The following is a 24,529-nucleotide window of genomic DNA, read 5'->3' as shown; positions in this document are numbered from 1 at the left end:
TGTAATATTTTTTTATAATTAAGTGTAACAGTATTTATGGCCAGACTAAGTATAGGCAACTTTTTATCCCGATATTCCAACGGGTTAGGGACTTACGCGGGTGAAACCGCGGGGCGCAGCTAGTAAGGTACATGTGCGGGTTCTATATTTGCACCAAATTATTTGAGTAACCTACTATAGAGTTTCGAAATGGTTTATAGGCTGGTAGATGAATACATAAATTGGCTATAGACACTTTTGTATAAGTTGATTTCTATTGATATAACACCAGCTGTTGCCCACAGCTTCACCGGCTTGGTCAAAGGAAATAAAAGCAGTGGTATATCATACATGTCACACTTTTAATATAACACCATATCAGAATACTAAAATTTCAAGTGTTTAAAGTATCCATTATACTGGATCTTCCTATGAGAATGAGATGATTCACAGCGGTAAAGATTAGCCTATATCACTCTCTAGCCTCCTACTTCCAGACCCAAAAATCATACCATAAAATCTTTGTTGCGATGTGCGCAAGGCAAACAAACAAACACTATCGCATTTATAACTTTAGTATATGCTTTAAATATTTTTCTTCTGTTTCATAGCCTAGTGTAGACTAGGACTGTAGAGATAGGACAGTCAAAGAGTTAACTCGCAGGTTAGTTTCCGCGATTGTAAAATAACGGAATCAATGTGTTGAACACTAGACTCGATGGTAACGGTTAATCCTTAGTTAGCTGCTCTTTGAAATACTAAAATATCTAACATTTCAATATTATTTGTATCTCACTTGTCTTCATAAGTCATCAAACTTGTTTTTTTTAATTATAATAAACTAGCTGTGCCCCGCGGTTTCACCCGCGTAAGTCCGTATCCCGTAGGAATATCGGAATAAAAAGTTGCCTATATGTTATTCCAGTTATCCAGCTGTCTACGTACCAAATTTCATTGCAATTGGTTCAGTAGTTTTTACGTGAAAGAGTAACAAACATCCATACATCCATACTTACAAACTTTCGCATTTATAATATTAATAGGATATAGGTTTTAAAGAAAATTGACTTATTGTTTAAATTGAATTATTTCCCTAAAATAAACTGCCTTCAAATTGTCAGAACTAGACTAGATTTAAATGAGACCACATAGCACCAGATTTCCAATAAAAAAAAACATAAAAATCAGTTCGCCCAGTAAAAGCTTATGAGGAAACAAACACAAAGTATACAGTCGAATTTACAATTTATAAACTCTTCTTTTTCAAGTCAGTTGAAAAATAACATAAATAAATAACGCGTAAGGCTTAGATAATTTATACGGCACATCTTATATGTCGTTTCGCACTCCGTTGACTGTTACATATGAAGCAGAATTGCGTACCAAAGATTATGCAATTTAGAATAATTGAAAGTATAATATTTAAACATAATCGTAGTCCGTTTTATTAATATCTGAAGTAAAGTAAATTATCACATTTAGGACATATATCACAACACTTTATCGTCCAAAAATAAATTAATTTGTTTTTAGAAACTAATTATTAGATATTTACAACTCTAAATGCTTACTTATATACATAATTTATAAATAACAAACTATTCAAAACACGATATTTTTTCTACAGTGTACTCTGCTGCAATCACAGTAATTAACGCCTCTTTAATTAAAAAAAGAAACTTTTAAATTCCCCTTAAAAACTTAAAATTTCAAATATTACAAAAATTTAACGACTTTGCTCTTCTGTACTTACATAGTACATTAAAAACCCAATATCTGTGACCCGCTAAATAAAACACATTAAAATTAATTATACTTGCACCTTCGAGAGATTTCGAAACATTTAAAACACAATTAGCGTTTGCGGTATTGGTTTAAACGGTTTTTTTATGAGCATAAAATATTTAAAAGTGGCTAATTAAATTCTGAAATATTTTGCTTTTTACAATTCCCAATCCGATATTTCCTATCCATTTAAAATTATATCTTATTATTATAGAAATATATAAAGTAAGATACGTAAACTTAAAAAATAATAATACATAGTCCAACACCGGATCTGAGGTGTTTTAAACGTAAACAAGAAATAAACTTATCACCAAAATAGTAAGCTTTTATCTCTCGACCTAGATGCAATAACTAAAACGCTGATTAGACTAGATACCTTATTCGTAAATACGCCATGTAGGTATACCGATCGCGTATGATCAGGAGTCGAAATGCGACTCTCATTTAAAAAACGATGCATTAGAGAGATGATTTCTCATTGTCAGAGTCTAAAAAATGGTACCCGAGATAAGTAGGACTTCCACTGGCCAGTGCGCAGTGGACTTACGACTAAATTCCACTTTATGGAAATACTAGCTGCGCCCCGCGGTTTCACCCGAGTAAGTTCGTATTCCGTAGGAATATCGGGATTAAAAGATGCCTATTTTTTATTCCAGTTGTCCAGCTACGTCTACGTACCAAATTTCATTGCAATCGCTTCAGTAGTTTTTGCGTGAAAGAGCAACAAACACACACACATCCTTACAAACTTTCGCATTTATAATATTAGTAGGATAGTAGGAAGTAAGATAGTAGGATATAAACTCAGGGGTGCAAACTAGTGTTCTGGTTATCAGGCAAAATTAAAAAAACAATGTGGTCAGTTGTGGAGCTTGCTTTGCAAGAGATTGTTACGGCAGGAGCTTCTGCAGCCACGTTGTACACTGCCTATAGCAAATGTACTTTCTATGATATAATTCACCTTTTCTTTTTTATGTTTTATTTTATTGTGATTAAGTAGCATATTTATATAAGATTCAGTGCAGTACATTAATCTTCTTGTGCCTATTTTAGAGAACTTATTCCCGCTCATATATTTCGTATTAAAAGGCAGATTTGTCGACATAAGATTGTTGAGGTGAAAAAAATGGCTTTACAGATAAGTCCATAGATGTTAAAATTTCATTCTTCATTCGATCTCAGTTTTTAAGTCAGACTTATAACAGATATTTAAATTTATAAATATTTATAATATGTATAGTTGAAGATTGAAAATTGAAATCCACCTCTTTAAATATATTTGCATTTATAAGCATCGAAAAGAGTAAAAAATGTAGTCCTATAATAAACTTTCCAATCGTTCTTTTACTTTTCACTCATGTATAATGACGTGAAAATCAAAAACACATTTATATTATCGCCAAACCATTCACAGTACAACAAAAACATGCATTATATAAGTATAATACATACAATACATGTATATAAAATACAATGGTTATAAAAGTAAAGCATAACGGATGTAGGTAGAAATACCGCAATTTCGTCAAACAGCTGATTGCAGCGAAGATAAATCACGACTATTATATATCTCCCTCCCACATAACTCATCCGAGAGGGATGGGCGGTATTCTCACGTTTGGGAAAGTTCGTGTGAAGATTCTTAGAGAAATGATAAACAAAAACTTTCATGACTATTTGAGTTTTTATCGCTTTTCAACGTTATTGATTGCGCGTGATTTGTATGGGACTGATCAATACAATATATACTGATCAATATAATATATAATAATTACTATGTAACACTGACAGAAAGATTTACGATAACGTACTGCATGGTTCTCCAGATAGTAGATGATTGAGTTTTTCAGACCATAATGGGCCTTATAACCTTTGCAATTTTCTCAAAACCACCATCACTGCAAAAGCTGAACCTTCTATATACGAAGTCATTCAAACTACAACGTACACTAATATTATAAAGAGGAAACTTTCGAATTTTTCTGTTTGTAACGTGTTCACGCGAAAACCACTGGAACGATTTTAAAAATATTTCACTGCACTTCACTTAGTGACATAGGCTATATATCTATCACAGGTGAAGCCGGGGCGGACAGCTAGTCGTTTACATAACAAAACCTTCCATCATTATTTGGCTCACCTATTACCCTGACCGTGACCGGACGTGACGTCACAGGTAATACAGACGAGCGTCAGGCGAGCCATCAGTATTCTACGCGCGTCCACCTCGGCGACATTGCATGAATCAAGCCACGTGACCGCAATAGCAAGTAAATTTCGACAATTAGGCAGGTAGCTATACAAATTCTTCATTAGAGAAATATATTTGAGGTGAATACTTTTACGTGACAAATTCTTTAGATATATGAGAAAGAATAATTCATACACCTACACGGGATTCGAGGTTTTTTAAAAGTATACAAGAAAGGAACAAATAACCATACCAGTGAGGTTTGCTCGACCTAGATCTAATAACCAAAATGGTAATTAGACTAGATACCTTACTCGTAAATGCGCCATGTAAGTACATAATGACGCGTATGATCACGGGTTAAAACGCGAGCTTCACGTTTAAAAAACGACGCGGGAAAAGCGTTTTTGCATTTCCAGGGTCCAAGAGGAGGTCCCTGGGTTATGTTAGACTCCCACTGGCCACTGCGCAGTGGAGGCCTGACTAAAATCCACTGTTTTATGTCTTTGTAGGTTTGTAAAATTTTCACGCAAAAACTGTGGGCCGATATCAACAATTCTTTCACCAATGGAAAGCTGAAACTTCACTGATTGATATAGGCTTTATATCTGACACGGGCGTAGTCGGGGCGAACAGCTAGTAGTTACTAATACAAATGCAAATTTTCTTGCTTTATATATTGCTAGCGGTCCGGCTTCGCCCGTGGTACAATTAATGGGCTATCTAAAACTGAAAGAATTTTTCAAAACAGACTACTAAGTCCCTGAGATAAGCGCGTTAAAATAAACAAACTCGCCAGCTTTATAATATTAGTATAGATTTTAGATTAGATATGATTTTTCAGTCTAGATACAATTAGAAGGCTAGAGATGACTCTCTGATGAAATGATATGTGACCACAGGATACTCTGTACTATGGTAAAACATCTTATTCCCATCGGAATGGCCTTTAGCTACGCGGGCGAAGCTACAAGCGAATTTAGGCATAATACGAAACGACATAGTTGTATCGTGATACGACCATGTTAAATAAATACGAGGCGACCAATGCATATATATCTATCTATCTAGAGAGAATAGTCGTCAAGACTTACATTGAATCATTTGTTGTCACTTTCTCGCGGTGCACAAAACAATCTACTCGTTAACAAATACAATGGAACGTAAAGCAAATTGGAAAAGATAAACAATAATATTTATTCGTCGGCTAGAATACTAATATATCGTGTGATATTGTCATGCATTTAAACTTGGACAATACAGTGATGTCATGCGCAGATTCAGCCGTCCCTGGGCATGTATTTGATCTGTCAATTGAAATGCAAATATTGGCTTCACGTTCTGGCTCAGATTTACGTAACGTTCGTATAATATTTACCTAGTGGGTTATCAAGGGCATCGTTATAATTATTTATGTCTAGATTTGAATGGTGTAGACTGAATGTAGTTAGATTAGTTCGTGATAGCACTTAATCGTGTATGAAAGTTGTCGCGCTGTATAATTAATTATTAATTGACAACATTATAAGAAACACATGGCTCCGTAATGATTTGATATTGATAATGTTATAAATACTTTATATAATTGTCCTATGATGTTATAAAAAAGGGAAGTTAGGATTTATAGATTTAAAATATAATTTATTCCCACGGACAGAGCGTATACAAACTAAAATTAGAGTTAAAAAACCTAGTGTTCACCACAAAAACTATAATGAAAGGGTTATATCACGAGCGCATCTAATTTAAAAAATATTTCCATTCGTTCTCTTATTGCATCATTTTTCATACATTAGCTAATCACCAAGTATATTGTACGAAGTATGTAGAATAGAAACGGTCGCATACAACATTGACCATAAATCATTGACAATAGAGCAGTGCTATTAGACTCCTCCATTGAGGTCACGTTAGTGCCTAGAACATATTCTTACAAGTTATATAACTAGCATATTTTTTCATTAAAATTAATTCATGTGAGCTAATGATGCAAGAGCTTCGATGATAAATGATGTATGTAAGATAATCGTTAATTATTTGACAAAATTAATTGAAATCCTGTTCAATTGTATTGAGAGGACGAGGTGACTATCAAAGAGTAATTATCTAGATTCATTTCGATTCCCCTTGCGGAATATAGACTGGACATGCCGACTTCATGTCACTTTCATTGAATTGACGTTTTTTCCTTTATGAGCAAGTCGGTTCTGTCAGTGCTCTGTTCTTCTCTTGATTCTTTAATCTTTACCCATTTAACTAGTGGAACGCACATGATATCAAGCATTCGTTAAAAAAACTTCTTGTCTTTGAATTTTCATCGGTACCATGTACCTACTTTACTACATACATACATGAAACTAAGTCGCTTTCTCTGTCTGTCCCTATGTATGCTTAAATCTTTAAAACTACGCAATGGATTTTGTTGATTTTTTTTTAATAGATAGAGTGATTGAAGCGGAAGGTTTATAAGGAAGATTTAATAATAAAATCTATAAATAAACGTGTGCGAAGCCGTGGGTAAAAGCTGGTTCGTTTATAAAATAAGACTTCATGTACTTATTGGTGTACTTATAGTTTAAAATGACACACTAAGCAACTGTACTTTTGTTACTTGTTAGTTATTAGGCAATCTCATACGTGGAGTCTAAAATTAGCTAATGTGGCAATGAGGTGTGGCCGGACATATTGCGTGACTTCAGGATATACTTGTAAATGGTTTTATACAATTTATAGGTTATAGACACGGAAATACATCTATTTTTTGTAGTTCAACGGGACTGTTTTAATTTAGGGCTTATATTAAGATACGGTTGAGTATCAAGAGGCATACTTTACAGTCTTGCGTAATATATATATATGGAAATTTTAAAAAGTTACTTAGTGCCGGTGGTTTTAAGTTTTCACTTCACTTGACATAAAAGAAAAATCAAAACAAAATTCTTCGATTCAATGTTGATAAAGAACTTCTAAAAACACTCGGAAAAATAATAAGTTATGGCCATTAAATCGAGGCACAGGGATCCATTGATACATTGCTGACCAACACATGGCATGAAATTAAAATTGACTTCAGTTTGAGTATACCATACCTACATAAATCATGTTTAATGTAATTAAAATAAAAATAAAAAAAATAAGTTTATTTGAACCATAAAGAGAAATACACTGCAGACATTTCATGAATTATGTAGTTATATTAGAGTTTCATAGCATCAATTTTTTTATACTAATGATCCCTGTGCTAGGTTAAAACCTGTGTTACAGGGTTCATTCGTCCGTCCATACATTGAGACATATATATTATTGTTTTGAATGTACATACTTTATACTATGCAAGTGACAAAACGTAAAAAAACATGTGTGTGTGTGTGTGTGTGTGTGTGTGTGTGTGTGTGTGTGTGTGTGTGTGTGTGTGTGTGTATGTAGATGAGTGTCATAGCAGCATATATGATAGTTATATATTTCAATTACAACATATCCAGAAAAATGAGATGTCATCGGCATTGATTATATCGCTTCTGAAATTTATGGCGTATTTCCTGATGGTCATATGTCAAATAATAATTTTTTCAAATAATGATTTATATATAAAATCAGGCATAATTCAATCAAAACAACAAGGAAGGAAATATAAAACGTCTTTATAACAAGACATTAGATGGTGAAACACATAAAAACATGCATAAGATATAAATGAAGTAACGTAAGAAATATTAATAACATCCTATAGCGTTCATAGACCTACATTTATAGCAAAACATACTTAATATAAATAATTTAAAAATAGGTTGCTTAAAACTTCAAAAAAACATAAACACATACACAAAATCTAAGATATCCTCAGAACTAAATGCACCTATTGATGCAGCGGATACAAAAACATGGTAACCAAGGTCCTGCGAAAATTACTTGCTCTAGCAACGCTGTATAACCTCAAAACATCGATAACAATATCACAGTGTACTACGATACCAGAAAAATCAAACAAGAATCACACAAACAACTGAATTTACACAACATTACATGAAAAACTGTTAAAAATCCAGGCTCAGGTAAGCCGGTAGACGTTGCATAGCTAACTGAATTACTGTCACGCCGGACAGCTGATCAAATATTGTAGGAAAACGTGGATTTAAAACAAACCGTATTAACTTGTAATTAAGATCTCTATTTGTGCGTGAAGAAAAGCTGCGACTTTGTTCCGGGAAAGAAGATCTCGCACGCATGCGTGATGAACCCCGGGGTTTCCGAATTGAAGCCCTACATGGAAAAAGTGAACTTTGCCTGCTCACAATAGCGTCCAAATTTGGGTAATCGTAAATTACGCGTGCGTGCTGCGTGTACTTGCATACTTTTGAAATTTTCAATGCTGTGTAAATAGAAAAACCACCTGAATTAATAAAACGATCGTTTGAGTTCATAACGTTAATATTTAGTGAGACACAGCTTACGTTATAGAAATACAGTTTTCATCATTTTTTACTTTTAAACAAATAAATTACAAATAATAGTAATATTACGATTAAATAAACAGTCAACTAAAGAATACACTATTAGTAGAAAAACTATAGGTTTTATATATATTATATATCATCGTAATTACCTAAAATGTAACTTCTACGCCCAACCAGGTTATGTAAATTAATGAATCATTGGAATTCTGGAACTATTAAAGACAATAATATTCTTATCATTACACGTAATACTGTCGAAAACAAATTCGCGAATATCCTTCAGGTTATCTAGGTCGGAAATTACACAAACGGACTACAAAAGAATACCAAATAAGACAAACGGCCTTGAGTGGTGCCTACGTTATAAATTCGGTCAGACATTTGCTTCTCTGGATTATATAATAGAAAGAAAGAAAGAAAGAAAATACTTTTAATCACAAATACAACAACTTACAATTAATACATTTTGAGAATAATAAAAAAAAATAAAAAAAAAATAATAAAAATAAAAATTAAATTTTTTTTTTACATTTTGATAGTATTTGTGATAGTAGTCCCCCACTCAGCATTTGCCTCTTCATATTAGTGGAGAGGCGCCGGTTTTCAGTAGCCCCCTCAACTCAACTTGCTACGCTTGGAGCACCAGACCGGTCTTTTGGGTTGTAAAATAAATAGCATAAACGTTTATTATAATTTTGTAATAGGTGAATAAAGGAATAGACAATATTAACAATTCATAATATATACATAAAAAATTACCTGTACATACATAAGATAAAGAATTAGTAAGTTTTGATTAAAAGGAAAAAAAAAACAATATATTATGTATCTATATATAAAAACGAAATATACATACACATATAAATATACATAATGATATGAGCGTATTACATTTAGCGCTATTAGGGCTGGTTGAGAAATTCAGCAAGAACAACTTTTCTGTACTGATATATAAAACTGTACAGCGTTTTGCAATTTCTTGTAGGTGGAGGCAAATTATTCCAGCACCTAGTAGCGCTGTATGTGAAGCTTCCCCTGAAAGCCGCTGTGTAATTTCTGGGAATTGAGAGTTTATACATAGACGCCCGTGTTTCATATAACCGATTGCCGTCATCCATCCACTTGAGTTTGTTGTAGAGGTAGGCGGGAGCTTTAGTAAGGACCACGTTAAAAAGTAGAGAAGCTAGGTGCAGTCGCCGCCTACTCTCCATGTTTAATATTGCATCTAGCATGTTTAATACATGCTAGATGCAATATTCTTTCTGTTTTTGTTAAATTCGAACACACAAATCATAAACATTTTATCTGGTGAGATATAAGTGACATTTCCTCAAGGATATAGCCAAATGCAATTCAATAATAAGGTAACGAAAGATTTGCCTCTTTACCCTTCGCAGTTCCCTCGGAAGGTGTCCAAGTGCTGTCAAGATATGAAGCGTATTGAGCGCTTTATCTGATACAGAAATCTTATACAGCGAGCGAATATTGTCCAATGTCTAATAATAAATATTACATCAACTTTATTTTGTTATGGCCTCTGATATAAGATGATTTATTAATTGATGGTAATAAATGCGTAATAAATAATGATATGAGCTTCTTAAATAAGCAAAAGTTATTTGTTCTTCAAATACTATTCAGCTCTGATATGAAAGAAATCGCATACAATTTTACAAAATTTACCTAAGCATTTGTTTTTTTTTATGTCATAGTCGGCAATGGAGCTGGTGGGTCGTATTGTAAATATATATAAATCATATTTATTAGATATATTTATTACTATTATTTATACTTGCAACTCTGATTTAAGAATAAAAGGATTAATTTATCAAGAATAAAATATCCAACAATCGTCAGAAGATCTGCTATCACTAATGTTTCTGTATCAATAGACAGATCACGGCGCAATAGACACCTCATTATCATAAGTAGCAATACAATGAATGAAATGCGCCTTATCTTTATGTTTCTAGGTCTGTTGCAATTATAATCTCTTTATCTGAAGACGGCGTCTCAGACAATAAATATTTAACATTCCGTGCTGGCATTAATGTAGCTGTTGTGAGGCTAATTTCCAAAGAGATAGATCAACAATTGACAGTTAATTATCTGGATATTTCGGTCATTAAAAGGGCTCTTAATTGGATAAATTCTTAACGATATCGATAAGCAATTAGACGGATACTCAACTCGATGGTTTGTCAATTACTCTCAACTCGAGATAGTCTCATGCCAGTTGTTCGAAATTGGATTAATCAAATAGATCCAATATGTACTGGATTGTTTCGTAAGTTTTATTGGGACAAATGCTTGACTGAACCGTCATACATTTTTCAATTTAATGCTTAACAATTAAGATATTCTAAACGTATTTTGTTATTAACGTGTGAACTTCTTACTTTCATTTTGATCTACATTTATGTTGTCTTTCGAATAGATGGAGAATATACAAAGGCAGGTCCATTTTCAGTTTCAGTGTACAATGTACTGGTGCTAAATTAAGTCGGATATAAATGTCTATAAATTCTCATGTCACAATGTATCTACCCGTTCTTAATAAATTTTTGTGTGCATATCGGGTCGGTCTGAGGATCGGCAAACATCTTTTTTTCAAACCCCTTAATGATAAGTGTAACAGCGCTTGCCGGGTCAGCTAGTGTATATCCATGAATTAGTACCTTCCCTGGTTTTGAACATCCTACTAATATTATGAATGCGAAAGTTTGTAAGGATGTGTGTGTGTTTGTTGCTCTTTCATGCAAAAACTACCGAACCGATTGCAATGAAATTTGGTACGTAGACAGCTGGACAACTGGCATAACATATAGGCAACTATTTATCCCGACGGACTTACGCGGGTGAAACCGCGGGGCGCAGATAGTTATTCTATAAGCCTTTTTTATGTCACCGTTGCCAGTGGAGCTGGTGGGTCGCCTGATGGTAAGCGCTACCACCTTTTTTTGCTTTGAATTAAAATAAATGTTTATACAAGTACAGCATGATTCTTATTAAAGTTTTTAAACATTATAGCCATAAAATCAAGATTACGTAATGACAATTGTCAGGTAGATAAATATATGTTCAACTTTATAGTCGACACAATATTAACAAAACAAACCTGTTATTTGCCGTGTTTTGTAAGTTGTACTTGACAAGTAGTTTTTATACAGATACTAGCTGTGCCACGCGGTTTTACCCACGTACCTGATGTTTTATAGCCTAAAGCCTTCTTCAATAGATGGGCTATCTAACATTAAAGTTCACTCAAAAAATACGGTCGAATTTATAATCTCCTCCTTTTTTAGAAGGCAGTTGAACAAAACCAATAACGGGGGTACAATTTAAAGTTAAATTACCAAATTTTACAACGCACTTTAAGAGATTCTCTGGATAACAGTAAACAATCAATCACGTACAGATCAGTTTCACGGATTTCATAGATAAAGAGAAGAAGAAGAAGTATATACACCTAAGCCAGGGTCATGTACAAATTAGTTTTCGTTAGCAAGTCTATATCCTGCATGAATGCCACCGTTACATGTAAACACTGTTCGCTTAAAATTACAAGTAAATAATACGAATCACAATTCGTCAACCGACATTCTCACAGATTAGATTATAATCTAACAGTTTTTACAATCTTACAGCCACATGGACAGTTTGAAGCAAGCCAAGGGTTACTTCGTATTAGGTAATGGTGAGACCTGGTTTAAACGTGCAAACCGTTATCCGATAGATGTATACAGTATAACGGACATGAATATTGTAATTACTCATATAAATCGTTACTGTTTTGTTGGTCGACTTCCGATACTAGTACTCTTATTAGTTTTTGTGCGAAGTTGAGTTTTTGTTAGAGTTACATTGGAAATATATTCATTTAATATTATATATTACGTGCTAATGTCTCTTATTCGTCGAGTTCATAATTATTATAATATTAGCAAGTAACTTGGATAGATTGAATGGGCTATTTCTAGGAGGATTTTAAGGATTTTATTTATATTCTAATACAGTAAAGCAAAGTCGCTTCCCGTGTCTGTCCCTTTGTGTATATGTATGTATGTATGTATTCTTAGATCTTTTAAACACCTCTCTTTAATCCACCATGTAACACTTCTAGTGTTACAAATGATTACGGGCGGTGGTGACCACTCAATATCAGGTGGCCCACCTGCTCCTTTGCTTTTGCTGTCATAAAAAAACTCATGATTAGTGGACATTCTTACAAATGGATAGCAATGGATAAGACAATAGTGATTAGCGTCTATTTATATCCATTGCAGTGGACGACCTTGCTACCAACTGTAACATAACCGCAGTGCAGACTGAATAATGCAGTGGATAAATCGCAATTAAAAAACCCTATGTCACAGTTTTTATATTTATTTTTCTAAGGAAAAAGTTACGAAATATCTTTTCCTATATATTATTGTCATATAGAACAGATTATTATAGTTTGATAATCAACAGATTTAAAAAAAGCGATGTTATCACTTCTAATGTATTTATTTGCTTTTATATTCGACTGGGTGAATCAATTTCGATGATTTTTGTGGTCTGACAATCTGAAGGGATAGATTTTTGTTAAAATCGTTACAATCATCCCGGTTTTAATAGCTAAATAAATAAATAAACACATTGTTGAAAATTAGGACATGTACTGAATAATTGAAGCTAGATAGAACGAGTTTATCAACACTGACTGTCATTAGAATACGATTGTATGAGCCAACGAACTGGATTATTGGCTCACGATAAATTCCTTTGATCTCGACGCGATGACTCAACACAATTGATTTCACTTTCATAATATCTTCATTATTAATTGGTGTGACTAAGGCGAATAGTTTAATCGTCGTATTTTCGTGAATACCTTTACATAGGTATAGGTATTTATATAGATAAATTTCTATATCACTTTTAATTTGTTATAGTGGATAGACAACATGATATATACCCACGTATGACATTAATAAAAACAAATAATGAATAATTTCAGACCAGTTTTTGGCATTAAATCCTCAACAAATCCATTGGATAGTTTTAAAGATCTCAGCATACATAGGATTTATTTCAAAGCTTTAATCGTTCACGTTTAAAACAACAAATTCTGATGGGTAAGTTTCAGAAATGATTAAATACAAACAACGCAGTAGTAAGATGAAATCTGGCGCCAACGTTACCAAGCATCATCTATTTAAATTAAAATTCCTATCACGTGCATGACTGCACCTCAGTAAGGTAAATAATTAGCAAGTTCTGGAAGATGATTATCAGTTCTCTTAATGGTTAACGTTTCTTGAATAGGTAATGCGAAATTTAATTGCATGCACACTTGCAAAAAGACCATGAAAAATATTACTTGTATACTAATGAATTATATACTTGTGTAAATATGATTTCAATGCGGAATCGAGGATTGGTCGATGGAATTCGGTGTGTCGTCTATTAGGGTTTGTATCAGATGCTCACGAAAATAGATTTACATTTACGGGAAAGAATCAGAGTAGGCACATAGTGAGTTCTTACTGTTAAATTATAGCTATTTTTATCATTGCTCATTCTAAATTATCAGTAGATTTTAAATTTTCAACGACAGACGTAGTAACTTTGACTCAATAATGTACCGATTGCATAATCCGTCGTGTTATGTAGGCTATGCGCATTTGTAGGCTACCCAGTATGACTGTACTAGCTGCGCCCCGCGGATTCACCCGCGTAAGTCTGTATCCCTAAGGAATATCGGGATAAAAAAATGCCTATGTGTTATTCCAGTTGTCCAGCTATCTATGTACCAAATTTCATTGCAATCGGTTCAGCAGTAACAAACACACACACATCGTTACAAACTTTCTCATTTGTAATATTAATACCTAGATAACAAAAAAGATAGTTAATAGATAGGCAAAGTTAAATGACTGATACCAACTTGTTGTCCTAGAAGATGGAATTTAGTGTAGTTTTTATAACAATTCCCTAAATAGTGTTTACTGAGAGGAATGCCTCTATGTATTCATTACATTTATTGTGTTTTCCATATTCAGTGGCTTTAATTTAAAACATTTACTTACCGAATGGCAAAAAATAAATAAAATTGTAGTAAAATTGCAATATAAAAAAAAATAATTAAATGAAAAAAATTCTATTTTTAGCAACGTCGGTTAATAATTTTTATTAAATAGCATCCATCAAATAATTAGGTAATCGGTGTTACTCTTTAGTCATAAATAACTATAAAGTCGCATTATAAGATTCACAAATGGCTATAGTTTAATTTAGAAAAGCGATTAATTTGATTGGTCCATGATATACAGCACACCTGTATCCGGTCAGCGGTATCCGGTGTTTTGTGCGCGGGAAGCGAACCCGCAACGTCACGCTCTAGTGATTCAGTGGGGTAGCCGAGGTCTATCTGTATGTCACAGTCAAAGCTCATAGCCGGTCAAAACCACTTTAAACTGATTTATGTATTGACTGTGACATAAATTATTTTTAATTTAACTCATAAATTTATATTATTATAATACTAATAAGAACATTACAAAGAGATTTTTTTTTTGTTTGTGGAGGAATAACAGCTTCATATACAACGGGTAAAGAATGATTGTATATTATTTATTTGTTTAATTATTTATTTATAAAACTAGATGTTGATATCGGTTCCGCTCAGGTTGACCCTTGATAAAAACAAAATAAACCTACCACACTCCCAGATGATGGCTTTTTATTAGTAAAAGACAATTAAATCGGTTCATCAATTCCAGTGATGACCACCTACAATGTCACAATCTCTTATAAACTTTAGGCTATAATAGTTGCGTAGTCTTATCCTTCCCTATCTATTTTCATATCAAATGCACAAAGACTTGATTCCCATATACTCGTGTTTCGCAAGCGAAGGCGTACGCCGGTTGGTTCCCATGAGAAACTTTACACTAGCCTTGTTAAATGAATAATTTGTTATATTGTTCAAAATAATACAAATCAAGATTTATTATCAATTAGTTGTGGACCTTATACAGTTAATTCCGAAGACAGTAAGGATGATTTTGCGTTAGCTTGCTTTCTAATAAAGAATATTAATCAGTAAAACAGATGTAAATGAAGTTTACCCCCTACCCCACACAAGACAGACGTGAGAAAAAACCTAATCAAAATATATTTAAGTCAATAAACTTAAATAACTCTGAGGTGACTGACTGACATAGTGATCTATCAGCGCAAACCACTGGCCGGATCGAGATGAAATTTGGCATGCAGATGGATGTTATGACGCAGGCATCAGTTAAGAAAGGATCATCATAAATTCTACCGCTAGAGGGGATGATATAAGGGATGAAAGTTTGTACCATGAAAAGTTATTGAGATCGCGCGGGCGAAGCTGCGGGTAAGAGCAAGTGCGACAATACAAGCTATTAGGTATAAAAATATACAAATTACTGAAGAAGACATCATTATCTAAACTTGTGTTCCCATACTTATACTCATTGTAACTTGCGTGCGGCTAATGTCATAACTTAACGTAATTTATTTACATAAGTAGGAATATTTCCATACCCATATAGGTACGGTAATAATCTTGTGGCATACATAAATCCATTCCACTAATATTAATAAACAAAACTAACGGGATATGAATTTTATCAATGGTACGGCTAATTTGGTACAGACCTAATTTATATCCTGGAAAAATCTGGAATGAATCCTTTTACTATCCGTCTGTAGATATTTTTTGTAAGTTTTCAAATTTGAACTGTATAACATTACAATAAGATACACATCCAACAAACATTTGGCGAAGTCATAAATGGTAGATACTCATAAATATAATGTACAAGCACTCACTGGCATGGTCATCATCAAGTAGATTGTGGTAGCGGTGCTTGTCGGTCGCTTCGAGCCTCATCATCACGACTTGTCAGCACCGCATTGCGAGTTGCTGGAAAATAAATACATTTATATGAGACATCTGTTAAAGTTTAATAGCTTCGCTTTAAAATTAGAACAATGAATTTTGAGAATAAGAGTCTACAAACATTTTTTTTTTTATCAGTTTTAGTGTTCATTGTTTTAAGTATTGAATTTTTACTAGGTGTGATTAAAAATAACCGTATACGTATACAATAAGGTAATACGCTTATTCTGAATTACCCAAATAAAATGAATGTGCATCTATTTACAGATTTAACTGCCATCTCATATAAGAATACACCCATATGCGGATAACATACTAATAACTCAGATGCATTTCACGAAATTTAAACATAAACCAGCGATTCCAAATTGGCTAGCGGTGATGTTACAAACCGTTTCCATGCATTCACAATAACGGATCTGCAATTATAGCATCGCTAATGGAACATTCTTATGTGCTAAAATAACACGATGAAATTCGATAAAAGTCCAAAAATACGATTTTATGTATGTATGTTATGAATAATCAATCCTAGTCCAAGAGTCACAAACACATTTGCTCATCTAGACGTTATTAATTAGCGCATTAAAAGGATGGAAAAAAGATATGATAACGCATGGTTAATCCTATTCAATTATTATGCAAATAGATGCAGTATATCATCTTTCAAATACTCTCCTATTGAAAAGTCAGATAAATAATGAAATAAGAAATAAAAATAACATTGTAATATAATTATTATATTCAATTTTTTTTAAAGTCCAGATCAACATTTAAGGTTTTTTTTTTAATTTGTCTTGGAAATTGTACACAAAAGCCTACCTTGCTATTACTGGCATATGCAGCCTCACGTATAGAATCTACTTGCTTACCTCGCGGAAATAAACTGCCATGATTTAGCATATATAGCATTATTACTAGGTCAGTGCTCACTGCAAATAACAATGCTGTCATTGTTTATGATAAATGAAAGTTTATGCTTACAATTCGCGATAAATGAATTCGCGTAATCTTAAAAGAGATTTGAAGTGCAATGTTTGAAAGAAATTGTATTGTTAAAGACGATTTTATAAAACTACTGGTCGCGCCTTACAGTTTCAGTATATTTAGACGTACAACCAATTATTGTCCTTTTATCATTACTAATAGTTATTTCTCCTTTTATTACAATGTTACATGTTTGAAAAAACAGTAAATAAAACTTAACTTTTAATATGTAAGTATCTTAATTTTTCTACTAAAGACAGATGTTAAGGGTTTGAACCTCGGTGAAGGCTTAGAAAGAATACATATTTCTGACACAGAAGACGATAAAGAAAAACGACTTGTAAGCAGATCGGAAATATACATGTCCCATACCCACGAGAGCTTGAGCTAGAGAGACCACGAGGCTTTATGGTATACTTGTTGTGCCCTTCGGTTTCACCCACATATAGATGATGTTGACTGGACTATTCAATACAGTTTTTTTTTTATTCGAACCTGAGTTTAGTGCGTTCGTACAATCGAACTAACTCTTCTGCTTTATGTTATCAGAATATTAATGATATTTATAAATATGTGTACATATTGTAATCTCAACTAATACTGTGAAGAGGAAAAAATTATGTTTTCAGCCAAAGTCCTACTTTAAAATAATACAAAAATTCTTTCACAATTGGTAATCTGATTCTTCACTGAGTGACAAACGTAATTCCTATACGTACCACGGGCGGAGCCGGGACGGATCGCTAGTATGTTCTAGCTTGATGCATACCTATATACATAAATTAAGCTCATTGTATAATAATACGTGTACCTATCGTAATAATTACTTGGTAGAAGCCTACATTACAACGCCTACTGTAGCCAAAATCAAGTGTTGATTATAGGGTTGCCGCGATTTTTATTTATACATATTTAAATATTTACTATAGTATGGAGTATATTGTCATCTCACTGTTTAATGTAGTATTGTTTATTTTTACTACACAGTATATACCAATCCGGAGTGAACCGTAAACTTCTAATGCACTTATCATGATTTTTATTAATTTAATATTTATAACATCCAAAACAGGTTTTTTTCTATCTCTACTAAAGAAAAATAGTTTAGGAAATAATTCCAAAATATATTATGATGATAAAAACAAAACTATTATATCTTCTTTAACACAGGGCGGCGAAATGAACATCTAATTAAGCGATATATTAACGAATAGATAAGATATCACGTCAAATAAAATAGGTATGTATTATAACACATTTTACCTTTCAATTCGCAAACGTCGATGAATTAACATATTATGAAATTTTAAATGCATTTATATTTTATGTATCTAATGATTGATAAAATGGCAGATAGCTTTCACAAGGTCGTTGTGATAAGGAGTGTTTTAATCTTGTATTACACAATAATATTCGAAAGTAGGTAATATTTTTCCAAAAAAAAAAAAATAACGAAGTAAGAATTTTGAGAAGGTTTAAAACTTATGTGAATCATGTTGTATTATAAATGCAAATTTGTATTATAAAAAATACATAACGTAGATGTTAAATATTACTCTGAAAAGCCTTGGCTTCCCAATGGTAAAATTTTAAATTAGTATTCAAGTCAAATCGAAGCATTTTAACCAAACAAGAAAATAAACAAATAAAATATACTTATAGCTAAACTTGGTATATGTTCTGTTACCATCACAATTTCGCAAGGAATTAATAATCTCTGTCGTTAAACCAAACATGAAACGTTGGTAAGACAAAAGCGTATTCCTACACAACAATACAATTTTCATAGATTAACATTTTTACTACATTAAACAAATTAAAAATTATTTAATCATATATGATATTTATCTCTATGGCAACCCTATTTCGAGATGGCAACGTAGGCAGTGGCGTCGGCGCTCTGCCAGTGCATTGAGCTATGCGGAATTAAAAAAAAAACATGGCGCCTAGGTCCTTACAAGGGACAATATCCATTATATTATAATGACTGTTTTTGCGACTGAAGATTATGTTTTATTGTGTTATGGAACAAGATTATGAGACACAGTAAACATATCACATTATATAAATAAAGCATTTGTTAAGGAATACATTACTTATTGCAAGTTGTTTAGTAGAAATCATACTAAATGTGATCTATTAGCAGATTAAAAAAAATATTGTGAATAGTAAATAATTTTTTTAATACTTAATTGTCTAAAAAAATACACCAAATACACTAAGAGCAACAAACACACACACATCCTCACAAACTTTCGCATTTATAATATTAGTAGGATTGATTGAAATTAGTGAAATCCATTTTATTAACTAACTTTAATCGTTTTATTTTACATTTTTAAAGCATTAAATAGGTTATCTTATCTGTCTATATGAAACAGGAAATGCTAAGAAACTCCTAAATATTAACCAAATAAGCTAAGTTTATCAGTTAAGATAGAGATAACGTGCCTCAGATAATTTTATTGTCTAAGTCTTAACTTGAAACTGTGTTAATAACCTTATATTTGTGTTGTTGGGATTTTGAGAGCAAGATAAATTCTTCTAACATTTTAATTAAGGTGTAAGTGATCATTAATTATATTAATTATAGTGTTTGACACGCACTTTTCTTTTAAAATATAATTATAATGAGTACCATATTTCAGACCAACAAGGACCCATCAAATACATACATACATCTACATCTAGACACAAAATAATATATAAGTAAGTATTCTTAAGTAAATGTCACAAATATACTTAAATTTTTAGTTTTCATTTGTTTGACATTTTAAGTAGCATGTGGTTTTATAGTAACATAGTATTCAGTGTTTTTCTACGTTCAATGAAAATTTTTATATGTACAGTATTTAGTTTGATGACGCAAATCATTAGGTGAGGTTTACGGTTTACGTTATCCCTTACTTTCTTATATTGTTTAATAATCATATATTTACTACTTACAGTATATTTACTACTTACAGGTTTTGTGTTTATTTAGTAATTTTATCACTTATTCATACTTACTTATTTGAAATTAGAGAGGTTCATTTTATTTCTTATGATTTTTTTAACACCATCTCACTCTCACAACATGTGTGAAGAACTAGACCATCTAAATTGTATTGAATAAGACTTTTTGTCTTATCTCAAATTGCGATCGTTCACAGCATTGTATGCAGATGAAAATGGCGAAAGTGTATTAATGCCGCGAGAATCGAACCGGCAACTCGCAATTAGTGATGCAAGTGCCCTTTCTATACCTCGGGGCTTACAGGTGATTAACATTTTAGTGCTCATTTGTAGGTTACAAAAGCACTGTATACCAGATCTTAGTTTAAATAGCATTTTCTTTTAATTGTATTTTAATACTAGATACATATATTATACATGGTACTAGCCTTCCGCCGTATTATTAAGGGTAGTCGAAGGAAAAACAGAGCCACTTTTTCCCCGACACGTTATTTTACTTTGGTAAATGATATTTGTATCATCAAAAACGGTTGAGCTGTTCTTGGTAGAGTGTATTATCACGAATTTCTTTTAAAAAGATATAATAATAAAGTGATAACAATATACATACTTTATGAACTATAAGCATGCAACAAAGACTCATTACCAATAACAGATATTTTAAACATATCATAACTATGACAATCTACAATTTATATTTTTTATTTATTTTCTATAATACTAAGTTAATAGAATGTAAGAAATTAGGCGAAAATAGTTATTATGATCAATAATTGCGAACTTTAATTTACTTAAATATAAATCTCGTTTATTCACAAGCTCAAAAGTTGCTTTCAAAAATTAATGATTTCAATAATATTTAATGCTAAATTACCGGACTTATTTCTGATTTTAAAGTCAAAGGTTAAGTTTAAAAAAATAACATATATATCGTTGTAAACTCCGCGATATATTGTAGGTGTACCTGCCAGAATTATCAGTTGATAGCCGTTATCAGGTACCGATTGATAACGCAACTGTTTTCGCAAAAACTGGGCTAATAGAGTTGATCTATTTTTATGATATAAACAAAATAGAACCATATAATACTATAATTTTAAATATAATAATTTAACTAGAGAGCATTGATCGGCATTCGTAAATCGTATGTGAACATAATTTAAATGAAATGAAAGAACTTAATTTGCAAAAACTTCGATGCTGTTTTTAATTATTATCAGCCCATTTTATCAGCCAATTTTTTAATTTAAAATTATTAAGCACATTTTCGATATTTCCATATGAGCGTTTAGGAATTATATGCTAGCTTATTGTAAACAGAAACTAAAACTAATCGATACAAATTATCTTATCAAACCAATACACGAGTATTTTAAGCGTAAATTACAGACAGATGACGTCATTTCCTTGAATAATTAAAATTCTAAATTTAAATATTTATTGATGAAAATTCATAAAGGTGATCGTTACTGTAATTAAATATAAGAAAAATTACCTACCTAATGTGTAACTATCACGACTTATTACGTTATTTAAATTTTCAATTTAATTATGTTCAATTTCTCGTAATGTTAACGTAGTAAAGATTTAATATATCACATACTTTCTTTAGGTGATTCTCAAAAGAAACAAATATAGACAATACATATCATATGAATGCATGTCTTTTTTCTATAAAACCTACCTGATTATATATACCCCTACGATGTAAAATACAAATATAAATAGTAGCTTTTAATAGAGTAGTAGTATGGTAGTAGTAGAAATAATGTAGTATATTAGCTTATAGTATATCTAAATGTGACTAAATTAGAGAGGTATGGGAAAATTATATCAGCCGCGGGCCAACCGGTAACATTCCTAAAAAGAAAATTGGTCAAGAGATGCATCTAAATAATACTTTCACTAAGACTGACCTCCGCATTACGGGTCGGCGGCCTCTGTACCCGGTTATATGTGAATTGTTTTTTTTAGTCTGCTTCAGTTCTGCTTAATTGCATGGCGTTATGCCTATGGTACCATTGTTCATAAGTATGGTGTGTTTTAAATACTGTTATATATATACTGTGGGGTTTTAATATTGCCCGAAATATTACATCTAGAATACATAATATTATGACGAATTTAAAGTGATTTTTAAATCATTATTTAATCGATAATATTAATGATCCTAAGACCAATTGAACTGTGAACATATTAGTTGAGTTTCAGATTTATATAATAAACGCTAAAGTTTGTAACTATGGATGGATGTATGTTACTTTTTCTCGTAAAACTACTGAATCGCTTTTAATTAAACTTTACAATAATACATCAGAATAAGACATGAGGTTACATATTACTACTTGCTATTGCTATTTACCACACGGTGCAGCTAGTTATATTATATGCTCAAACAAATAAGTAAACAGATTGACAGAGGGAGACATTTTGTGTTCGAGCACGATATCTAAACAAATTTTCAACAAAAATGGATTTGTATCACGCAATTACATTATCTTCTTATCTCTGTAGCTGTAGGAGTAACTATACTCCTTTTACACAGTAGACTAATGTTACATAATTTTTAATGATGGCTATAAATGTCCTCTCTAAGGTTATGCACGGCGCGTCCTTTCCATGCTAGTGGTTCACCTAGCTGAATCTTGCTCGTAGAGGTCAGCGCCCCACGAGGCTTTGACAAACCACATTTTTGCACGTTATGTATGTGATTTACTTTAAAATCGATTTATCTTTGTGTGAAATGAGAGTTAGTAAGAGAATCTATACATTCAATTTATAAACGCAATACGTGTAGGTAGGTAAATATTTTTAATCATGAACTATTATCAACATTTTAGCATATCATTTACTCAATTTCCTCGTACGTAAATAGAATTATATTGATAAAAATATTCAATTGACTAATTAAAGTTAGATATGCACTAGTAACTAACTAGATTGAAAGATCAACTGTACATACCTACACGTTTATTTATATGACAACTTTTCGTTTCTTTAAATTTAGAGTAGTTGATGAATTAAAATTCTATCCAGATTTTGTTGGTATATTGCCCGCCTATTTTAAAGCCTAATATATATATGACCTAATTCTAGAGTTGTAAGCAAAATTAGCAGCCATTTTAAGTAGATACATTTTGGTTTGTAGTTATTTAAGTTAACAATAAATTAATATACATTATGCTCAATTATAATGATTAACTAATTATAAATTGCTGATAAAGGTTCTTCTTTGTCTCAGGTTAATTAGAATGAAGCAATATATAAATATTTTTATCACGGAATTAGAAGAGTAATCGCAATTTTAGAAGAAACTGTAAAAGTAGAAATTGTACAAGCAACTTCGATAGTTGATACTATAAAGTTGTTTCTTTAAATTTACACACAAGGCTAGGTCTAGATCTTATAATTTTACAAACAATAGAAATAGGCGCATATATTCTCCTATATTCTTGACATTGTAAATGCCTATAAGATTTATAAATATTATCAGGTTTTGTCGACGCCATATGACGTCAGGCAGATGATGCTGATGGCCTTGAAGTATTGCTTTCCGATACATACTATATTATGCTTCCAATCAATTGATGACGTGTATTACTGTATTTTAATAATGTTTATCCCAATACGGATTAAATGTTTTTTGTGACGCAAAAATTCAAATTTAAAGCGACCGTTAGTAACGTCAATTTTCAAATTCGTTCTTGGCATATTGAATTTAATTAAAATAGATGTGAATTAAGTTGATTATTATGTTTAATTATTGAATAGTTACTTTACCAGAAAACGTAGAAGAATCCAAGTTTTAGTTCCGTTTACGTATGTATTGCTTGCGATTTTACTATCAAAATCGCAAGAAAACTGTTTTCTTACACACAAATAGTATAAACACACTGGATTTATGCACTATAATTCACTTATCACATACATGCACTTTGTCCTTTCATTATTCCAAAATATCTTTACGTTTTACGTAAAGAGTTTTGAATATTATTTATTAACCGTGCTAACGACTGCTTCTGCCAACGATTAGAGCGACACTGGCGACAGTTGGAGGAATTAAACGCGGCAGTATTGGGAAACTAGTCAACCTGTCGACTTGCGTAAGGTCAACATAAACATTTTGCAAACTTATCTTTACGATGTTTATTGCTGTTAAAGTAATCAGATTATTTGTATCACATAAGGGTAAAGGGACTGTGGTCACGACATTAGCAATAGTGAATCTAATTTTAAAAAAGGAATGTACGTATGACC

General features: G+C 32.0%; 1 protein-coding gene across 1 annotated transcript in view; it reads right to left on the bottom strand.

Annotated features, from left to right (window-relative positions):
- LOC119832988 (echinoderm microtubule-associated protein-like 2) overlaps positions 1-24,311 on the bottom strand; it is a 63,767-nt gene extending 39,456 nt beyond the window's left edge. The window contains exons 1-2 of the mRNA XM_038356837.1: positions 24,053-24,311; positions 16,261-16,354 (exon numbers count right to left, since the gene is read on the bottom strand). Of these exons, the coding sequence (XP_038212765.1) occupies positions 16,261-16,324 (64 nt within the window). The 5' untranslated portion in view covers positions 16,325-16,354; positions 24,053-24,311. The remainder of the gene's footprint in view (positions 1-16,260; positions 16,355-24,052) is intronic.
- Between the last annotated feature and the right edge of the window lie 218 nt (positions 24,312-24,529).

The sequence above is a fragment of the Zerene cesonia genome, chromosome 16 (genome assembly GCF_012273895.1).
Source record: "Zerene cesonia ecotype Mississippi chromosome 16, Zerene_cesonia_1.1, whole genome shotgun sequence".
NCBI classification, from domain to species: Eukaryota; Metazoa; Arthropoda; class Insecta; order Lepidoptera; family Pieridae; genus Zerene; species Zerene cesonia.
The sequence above is the reverse complement of the archived record's forward strand: the minus strand, read 5'-3'. Positions and strand labels throughout refer to the sequence as shown.